This window comes from Callorhinus ursinus, unplaced genomic scaffold (assembly GCF_003265705.2).
Source record: "Callorhinus ursinus isolate GAN/ISIS: 27379988/994484 unplaced genomic scaffold, GSC_fseal_2.0 scaffold8, whole genome shotgun sequence".
In the NCBI taxonomy this organism is placed as follows: domain Eukaryota; kingdom Metazoa; phylum Chordata; class Mammalia; order Carnivora; family Otariidae; genus Callorhinus; species Callorhinus ursinus.
Window position 1 is genome coordinate 15,878,381 of NW_027397070.1, and position 9,923 is coordinate 15,888,303.

General features: G+C 34.1%; 1 protein-coding gene across 11 annotated transcripts in view; it reads left to right on the plus strand.

The window, feature by feature from the left end:
• MIA2 (MIA SH3 domain ER export factor 2) overlaps positions 1-9,923 on the plus strand; it is a 92,678-nt gene that overhangs the window by 51,065 nt on the left and 31,690 nt on the right. For 10 of the 11 annotated variants that reach the window (XM_073895127.1, XM_073895125.1, XM_073895126.1 and 7 more), the window contains 5 exons: positions 1,794-1,840; positions 2,601-2,691; positions 4,388-4,526; positions 8,756-8,857; positions 9,811-9,871. In XM_073895127.1, coding sequence (XP_073751228.1) covers positions 1,794-1,840; positions 2,601-2,691; positions 4,388-4,526; positions 8,756-8,857; positions 9,811-9,871 — 440 coding nt within the window. Of the gene's footprint in view, positions 1-1,440; positions 1,516-1,793; positions 1,841-2,600; positions 2,692-4,387; positions 4,527-8,755; positions 8,858-9,810; positions 9,872-9,923 lie in introns of all 11 variants that reach the window. The other variant, XM_073895131.1, reaches the window with a different exon arrangement.

Consider the following 9,923-nt stretch of genomic DNA (forward strand, 5'->3'; position numbering starts at 1 on the left):
TTGGGGTGCAGGTGCCCCTTCAGATCACTACATTTGTATCTTTGGGGTAAATACCTAGTAGTGCAATTGCTGGGTCGTAGGGTAGCTCTGTTTTCAACTTTTTGAGGAACCTCTGTACTGTTTTCCAGAGTGGCTACACCAGCTTGCATTCCCACCAACAGTGTAGGAGGGTTCCCCTTTCTCCGCCTCCTTGGTTTCCTGACTTGTTAAATTTAGCCATTCTGTCTGGTGTGAGGTGGTATCTCATTATGGTTTTGATTTGTATTTCCCTGATGCTGAGTGATGTTGAGCATGTTTTCATGTGTCTGTTGGCCATTTGTGTGTTTTCTTTGGAGAAATACCTGTTTATATCTTCTGCCCATTTCTTGATTGGATTATTTGTTTTTTGTGTGCACCATGTTCTTTTTTCTTTTTTCTTTTTTTTTTTAAGATTTTATTTATTTATTTGACAGGGAGAGCAAGAGAGCACAAGCAGGGGGAAGAGCAGAGGGAGAGGGAGAAGCAGGCTCCCCGTTGAGCAGGGAGCCCGATGCGGGGCTCCATCCCAGGACCCTGGGATCATGACCCTAGCTGAAGGCAGATGCTTAACCATCTGAGCCACCGAGGCGCCCCTGTGTGCACCATGTTCTTTATGCAATTCTGCTTTGGCACATCTTCATCTGTCTCTAATACTTTGTCCCTCTCTCGCCATCTCTTATTGTTAAGCTTCAGTTGGAATACTGCCTTTTCAGTAAATTTTTCTCCCAACTCCTCAGACAGATTTACAGCTTCTTTCTTCCCTGTTCTTTTTCTATATTGTCCATCTTTGTTACAGCAATTTTCACATTGCATCATAATAATTTCAATGCCTGTTTTTCCCTGTCATGTCAGTTAATCAGATGGATGGGTGGGTAGTTTAAAAAATGAGTGTTATATAGATGAATATCTTAGGATACTGTTTTAGTTGTTTGTTTGTTTAAATTAGATGGCTCAGTACTTTAATCCTGTCCATCCCAAATTGTTATTACCACTGCTGGTTGCAGTCTGGAAACTCAGGCATGAGTTAGGTTCACTATAGCCGCTCACTGTATTTTCAAACCAGTTCCTTTGACTTGAAAAAGGTATTTTTTGTTGACATAATTATAGATTCATTGGAAGTTGCAAAGAGAGTACAGAAGTGTTTTGTGTATCTTTTATTAGTTTCCCCGCAGCTCTTCTGACTTTGTATCTTGTTTCTTTTTTCTCCTTCTACCCCCTGCATAATGAGCAAATTTATTAAGGAGCAGAAGATATGATTTTTTTTGTAAATTTCTTTGGTGATAGCATTAGTGTACTGGAAGAAAACTACATCCCTAAAGTGAACACATTTGTTCTGTTTGTACTTTTTCACTTCTGCTTTATCTTACAAGAAGCAATTCCTTTTGTAATGAGAAAATGCATGCTTGTTTAATGTTATTTCAGTGTGGAGTATAATTCCAGTTACATTTTGTATGCTGAAAGATTCTAAGAATAGTCGAGACCATGGACTGTATTTAGGTGAATACCAGATTCTTATTATAAATTTGTTCTTGGAGTGAGTGTTGAAGAACCTCGTTAAATGAAATTATGGTACTTCCAGTGCTTTATTGTTTAGCTTCTTGGGAGCATGTCCAAGGCCATCCTGCCTTATATCAAATTCTTTATTAAAGCAAGAAGAGGGATTATAAGGCTCTAGTTGCGTGAACTAAAAAAATCATTTGGATGTCTGTTGTGGTGTGGCACTGTTTTCCCAATTTATTGGTTTTTTCTCTTCTTCTTCTTTTTTTTTACTGTAGATAATCAACCAAAAGGAGCTTTGAAGAAGCTGATTCATGCTGCTAAGGTTTGCATTACTACATAAATATAAAGACTATAGAGAAGGAAATAGAACTTGGATTAAACCTATAGGTCCTTAGTAATTATTTTAAAAGTCCATTTTATAGTTACCACCATAGAAGCGATGCACATTTTCAGAAGTGATCAGCATTTTCTTTATCAATTGCTTTTTTCTTTTTTATAATAACTTTAGAAATTCATATTGTTAATTTTTAGAATTTATCAGAATACAAATTTTTAAGGTCTGGACTAATGTTTTTGGATAAAGAATATATTAAAAATATTTAGTGTATTTTCTCTCATATTTCTGACTTTGAACATTCTTCTTCCTCTGGTCTCAGTATTTTCCTATTCCTGTTGCCCCATATCCTAATTTGAGAAGTAAATGCTAGGTTCAATTTCTTCTACTTTATCCCTTTTCTTTTCCATTGTAGTAGTGGTTATCTTGATCTTTACTGAACTATGTGAAGTCTTGGTAATGTACTTTGAAGCTTGCTCTAATTAAAACTTCTGTGTTGAAAGTAAATAGAATGAAAATACCCACTTTTTAGGGATCAGTCATTGATCTCTCTCTGTTCTGATATTTACAACTACTGATAACTTTTCAAGATGGAAGCTGCATTGTTGGTTAATGCATTCTAGGTGATAATTTCAGCCGAGTGATAAAAGAACTTCAAAAGGTTGGGATAGTATATTGAGATTTTTTGTTTTTCCTTTTTTGGTATAACTGATTAATGTTGCTTTTTTCCTTCTTCCATTCTCTGAAGTTAAATGCTTCTTTAAAAACCCTGGAAGGAGAAAGAAACCAAATTTACATTCAATTATCTGAAGTAGATAAGACAAAAGAAGAGCTTACAGGTAGGTTATATCTCCTTATCCGGAATGGTACTGTTAACTGAATCAATTATGCAAAGGCCCAATTCGATTGTTTTTTTAACTTTTACTTTTGTTTCTGATTTGTGAAAAATTAGTACTGAGTTTTTTGTTGCTGGTAAAGCCTTATTATCAGTTTCCTCCATATTCATATGAAATAAAAACAATGAAATTATTTAAGAAAAACATGTAAAACCATACTTATCTTTGAATTTCAGTGTTATATGTGTGATATGGTTTTAGATGTTAAAAAGTAGCAAATTAAAACTGTTAACTTTTAAAAGATCATCCCTATGATCCAGTTTTACCAGAGATGATATCTGGCATTAATGTCTGTTAAATGACTGTTCTTGGCATTGGCTTAAAGCCTAGGTCAACAGATTTCTTCTGATGTAGATTTAAAAATTTTTGTGGAAGGACAGGTATGCACATTAAGATCATTTGATGTTAGCATATTTACTTTAAACTTTCCTTTTGATATATATGATTAATTAATGGATGAATAATTATATACCTTTAGAGTAATTAGAATGCCATTACATATGATTACTAAAATTTTAATGCTTGTTAGTATGATTTTGTGATTTTTGAAACTGCCCTCTACACAGAATAAGTTTTGCCTTTCATTAAGATTTGTGGTGGGGGCGCCTGGCTGGCTTAGTCGGTAGAGGTAGACCATGCGACTCTTAATCTCAGGGTCATGAGTGCAAGCCCCCCATTGGGTGTGGAGCCTACTTAATAAAAAAGATTTGTGGTTATGATTTATATACATGTTTTGGGAGATGGCACCTCAGTCTTAGAGGAGGTCAAAGGTGGAGTTATGATGTTGGACGATAAATGGTTTTTGATAACAATGCACTAATTATCTAGCACTCATAATTACTTAGAATTGTTAATTTTTGTTTTATAGATAATTCTTTTAGGTGGGTTAGCATTTGAAACAAGTTAAAACTGATATTTTTCTCTCCAGTCTTGATCTGGATTAAGCTAGGATGATTTTGTACCATTTCTTACCAGAAGGTCGAAATTTCTGGCCTGACTTATAACATATATCTCAATTTTGCTTAAAAGGAGGGCTGGCTAGAAGTTAAGTATTAACCTGTAAACTTTTTACTAGATAAAAATAGGAATTGTTCATCATGTGGAAGTAGTTTCACAGGGAATTTTTTTTTTTTTTAAGATTTTATTTTTTTTTGTGACAGTGCGCTGGTAGCGGCACTAGCCTGAGCAGGGGCGGGAGGGCAGAGGGAGAAGCAGGCTCCCTACTGAGCAAGTAGCCTGATAGGGGACTTGATCCCAGCCAAAGGCAGACACTTAACCAACTGAGCCACTTAGGCGCCCACAGGAAATGTTGAACTAAAATATTTCCCTTCAGAACTCTCATCTCCATAACCATCATAAGAATTCTACTGGTTTTTGGCACCCTAACTGAAAAGTAGATGCTGGAATTAGAATATTGAAGGTTTTGGGAAATCTTGGAGTAATAAAAAAGTTGTAACAGTTTATCTAGTTCTTTACTTAAAATATTAAAGAGCATTTAGGTGAACAAAGTACACATTTTCTGTTGGAAAGAATTTCATTTATTAATAATTTATTATTTTTGGTAATTTTAATCTTTATGAAATATTAATGTGCATCTCAAAATGTTTACTCCTTTGTGATTTTTAAAAATTTTCTATAGAGTGTATTAAAAATCTCCAGACTGAACAAGCATCTTTGCAGTCAGAAAATATACAATTTGAAAGTGAGAATCAAAAGCTTCAGCAGAAACTTAAAGTAATGACCGAATTGTATCAAGAAAATGAAATGACACTTCACAGGTAATAAAAATTACATTGATAACTTCACTGTATGGCAAGTAAAATAGCTTAAAAATAGTGCATATTCAGCTTATGTGATATTCAAAGTACTCAATTTATGATTGGGTAATATTTCATCAGTTCATTTTTTTTTTTTAATTTTTTATTGTTATGTTAATCACCATATATTACATCATTAGTTTTTGATGCAGTGTCATGATTCATTGTTCGTTCATAACACCCAGTGCTCCATGCAGAACGTGCCCTCCTCAATACCCATCACCAGGCTAACCCATCCCCCCACCCCCCTACCCTCTAGAACCCTCAGTTTGTTTTTCAGAGTCCATCATCTCTCATGGTTCGTCTCCCCCTCATCAGTTCATTTTTAAGGAAGTTATTTGATCTTGAAACACTTTTTCTTCTGAATCTGACCATTTTTCATGCCTCCCCTACTATGAGTCTCATCTAAACCATCATCAGTTAGTGCCTGGTTTATTGCAGTAGCCTTATGAGTAGTTTTTTTCCACTTAACTTCCTGCACAGTTGTCTCCAGTGGCATGACCCTTCTAAAACATAAATTATGGGTATTGTCACTGTCTTGTTTGCAAACTCCAAGTGCCTTCATGTAACACTTAGAATTTAGTCCACAGCTTTTATATGGCCTACAAGACTCTGTAAGATCTGACTTTTGGCTACCTCTTTTTTTTTTTTTTTTTTTTTTCCTTTTTCCTGGTTATGCCTTTAATTTTAGCTTATTCATTTTCTTTTTCCTTCATTACCCTCCAGCACACTGGCCTTTCTCGATGATCTTTAGCATGCTGAGCACATCTATACCTCAGGGCCTTTTGCAATTGCTCTTTCTGCCTTGGACTGGTATTCCCCTGTATAAGGTTAAATCCTTCATTTCATTTGGGTCTAGGTTCAAATGTTGCTTCAAAGAATCTTACTCTGGTTACCCTAACTAAGATAATACCTGCAATTCCCTATCCCCTTGTGTTGCTTTATTTTTCTTTATAGCCCTTATAGTCCTCTGATGAATGTCTTTTTTTTTTTTAATCTTCCCAACATTAAATGTAAACTCCATGAGAGAATTCTCTTTTCTTCTGTATTTCTGGTTCCTAATATTCTGTCTGGCACATGGTAGTTATTCAATAAACATTTGTTGAATATATGAATAAGTATGTTAGTACCTTTATATATTAGAGTGAAAGATTCTGTGTATACTGATGTGTGTGTATTGTGTGTGTGTGTACTGATGCCTAAATGCATAGAAACACAGAAGACTGTTAAGATACCTATCTGGAGATTCCAGATTTTCAAATACCTCTGTAGGACATATTTTTCATCATAAAAGGAAATAAAATATAACTTGATTTAATTAATGTAATTTCAAGCCCCTTTAATGAAAGTTATTACAGCCGATCTTCGTCATTCGTAGTGTCTGTATTTGCAAATTTACCTACTTGAGAAAACTTACTTTTAACCCCAAACCAGTACTCACGGAGCTGTAGTGGTCATTCTTAGACATGCACAGAACGGCAAAAAATGTGAATTGCCCAATGTGCACGTTCCCAGTATGCTTTTGTATTTCAGCTCTTATTTTTTAAACAGGTGTCCTTTTTGCATTATATGTAGTTGCCATGTTTTTGTGCTTTTTTCAAAAGATAACCTTTGTTCGGACATGAGTTATAATGCTGTTGGCCATGAGTTCATTATTAATAAACCAACAATAGATGTTAAATAAGGTGTGTTTAAACCAACACACATAAAACAGGGTTATGTATTGACTGGTAGATGAAAATGCTGTCACCAGAGCATACAGAAACCTAATTCTGCTTCCCTTAAGAGCACTGGTTCAGTATTTGCTAATTTAAGATTTGTGGTGACTTTAGAAAACATAATTAATGGGAATGAGATTCTTTTTTATGTATTTGGAAACTGGTAGAAAATACCAACATTACATTACCATCAGGATGCTGGGGGATTTGTTAAGCTCTGTCATTGCCAAGCTATATACTTTAATCATTCTTTGGGGTCCATTCAAAAATTAAAAACTTGCTGTTCATCATGGACCTTTGGGCCACTTGGGACTGCTCAGGTTATGAAAGAGAAATACACTTGACTAAATGGAAGAGCTACAGAGTGGACAGCTCATGGGTTTCATCAGTAAACATAGGAATGGACGACCCTTCATTTTAGGTTAGGATGAAAGATATTGGGAGTAAAATTTGGGCATAAAGGGGATTAGTTGAGGTAAAAGGAATACTTTTGAGTGTATCTTTTGAACTTGATTGATTGGTTAATTATAGAATTTTGATGAGGAATGTTTAAAATTTCAAAAAGAAAAGGTGTTCTCTGTAGATATTCAGAGCACGGGTGGGAAGCTTAGTAGAATCTTGGCTCTGTGTATGTTGTTGACATTGTGATTTCATTCATTAATCTGAAATATTTTCAATTCCCAAAATACTGTATATTCCATTCTTACATTTAAATTAAAATATTCGTTACTCAAATTCAGTGAATTGTGCCACTGGTTGTTCTTTAGAGTAGAATATAGAGAGTTGATAGTGTTAGTAAAATGTTAAATTAATTTTGCCTGCATACCAGTGTGATTTAGATTCATTCATTTTCTAGATGCTAGTTTGATGGTGTCCATGAGGTATATTACATTACTAGCACTTTTCCAGATTTAATATTGGAGAGAAGTGAAATAGTATAACATAGAAGCTTGATATGTTGCCTTATAATTATTATTATTTTATTATTTTATTTTTTATTTTTTTAGAGGTTGAGGGGCAGGGAGAGAGAGAATCTTTTTTTTTTTCAGATTTTTATTTTACTTATTTTTAGAGAGAGAGAGAGAGCACATGAGCATGCAGGAGGGTGCAGAGGGAGAGGGAGAGAATCTTAAGCAGGTTCCATGCCTAGCGCAGAGCCTGATGTGGGGCTCGATTTCACAACCCTGAGATCATGACCTGAGCCATAATTGATGCTTAACCGGCTGAGCCGCACAGATGCCCTGATAAGTTGCTTTAAATATGTGAAGTAAGATGTAATTGTTTTTTGGTCAAATCATCAGGCTTCTTTTATAGTGCAATTTCCATCATAAATGAGCCTTCAAGGGGAAGGTTCATAGACTACTTCTTAGCAGCAGAGGTGTCAAAGAAATTCTGGCCATTTTTAATCTAGATTCTGTAAAAATACACCTCCTTCTATCTCCAAGCCCATTATACTTTCATACTTCTTCTGAAGAGATGATTTTTATTTTCTTCTAACACCTATGAAACGATTGACCTAGCAAGTGCTTTCTTAGCAACTGGTAATATAGTTTGTGGAATATAAAACGTTTAGTCCTGCCCTGTAGAATTTCTTCAGTAATTTGTCATGTGCCTCCCCCAAGTTCATGAAGAAGGGGAGACATTCACATTTAGGACTCCAAATGTCTTTTCCTGTGGTGTTCAATAAGTATTTCTTGAAGGACCAGTGTTACTGATGATACCATGTGAAACAATGAGTAATATAGTATAATGGAGTCACTACTTGCTAGCTCTATGCCTAGGTTCACTTATTTAGTTTCTCTGTGCTTCCTTTCTCTTCTTGTAGAGCTATTATGATAATTAAATAGGATAATAATACATGTAAAAGTCTAAAAACAATTTCTTGCACATACTAATGGCTCACTAAGTTAGCTATTGTTACTAAGAGAACTAGAAGTAGTAAGAAGGAGTGTTACTACTACTTTTATTTACTTTGGGTTCTTTATAAGTTGGGTTTTGTTTTGTTTTTTTTTTTTTTTTGGTGTATGTGAACTGTCCTGGAAGCTTAATTACTATGTTAATGACTTAACAACCAATTTAAAAATGATTGAAATACAGTTCATTACTTGATGACTTCTTGTCTAATAAATGTAACGTTGCTTTATATGAGAAGTCTTAATAAATAATATATAGTCATAGTTTCTACTAATATTTACCTTTGGTCTTATTTTTATGATAAAGTCTTATAGAAAACTCTTAAAACTTTTATATTAGTAGTACTATATTAGACAAGATGGTTTATAATTTCAGTTTATAATATTAAGTTCCACACCAGGAATATTTACCGCAGGTACTTTTTTTCTTGCATGTGATGTTTTTAGTGGTGTTATGCAAATTGTTTTATGGGAAACACCAGTTGCCATATAATTAAAAAGATATATATGATTATCTTATGACATACTGTAGAAAAACAACAACACTTTTTGTTTTAAGGAAATTAACAGTAGAGGAAAATTACCGATTAGAGAAAGAGGAGAAACTTTCCAAAGCAGATGAAAAGATCAGTCATGCAGCTGAAGAGCTGGAGACCTACAGGTACTGAACATATTTTACTCCTTTCTTTTTGAGGTGGGAAGGGTATCCAAAAACCTAGTATCAGAAAAAATAATAAAGCAACCAAAAAAAATAAACCCAACATTTTTCTGATTATTTTTCATTTGGATATCTTGCTATTATGCAATTACACAGAAAATGTAAGAAGGAAAAAATGTTTTCCTTTCAGTGTGTATGATTTTGAATCTCTCACATTAGTTGTATTTGAACATGGGAAATCCTATTTTATGTTAATGTGAAGAAATTTATGAATAGCTGTTAATTTCAAGGTCTTTCCTCTTTGGTTCAATGGGGAAGAATGTATACAATATTAAGGAATTTGAGAAGTATGCCTCAAAAAGAGTGAGCCACAGCTAAAAGTCTGAAGAAGTGTTTATATGTCTAGTTTTTTCCTTGGTTCATTTGTCATTAGTTTCATGGAAATAAAAGAAAACCTAGAGAAGATAAGGGGCAAGATTTAGCAGTGTCCCAAACAGTTCTGATACTTCATTTTGTATTAGGAAGAGTAAGCTTGGGTTTTATCCAAAAGAAGAAATTATCTTACTAGTTGTGTAAAGGTAGTAAGTAACATTTTATTTCACACAGTTGGTTAATTTCCTAGAATTCTGTTAGGATTACAGGCATCTGAATAAGTCTTCCAAGTTCATGCTTCTTAAAAATAAAGACAAACCAATATATCATATAAATCCTTGCATGGCCTTTGGTTTAGGTAAACCCAAGTAATAGTACTCTTAAATAACAATTAATGTTAAAATTATATCAAGAAAAATATACTGCTTTAGAACCTCTTAAAGCTGATTAATGTGTAGAGTTCTGTAGTTATTTTTTATATTAAACAAAGCACTCTAGGTATTTTAATTTCTATTTTCAGTAGATACAGTGTATTCTCTCATTTCTTAGTATATTGTTAATAGTAGAATGATTGTTCCTTATAGAAAGCGAGCCAAAGATCTTGAAGAAGAATTGGCGAGAACCATTCATTCTTATCAAGGGCAGGTATGTGTGTGTGTGTGTGTGTGTGTGTGTGTGTGTGTGTGTGTGTGTGTGT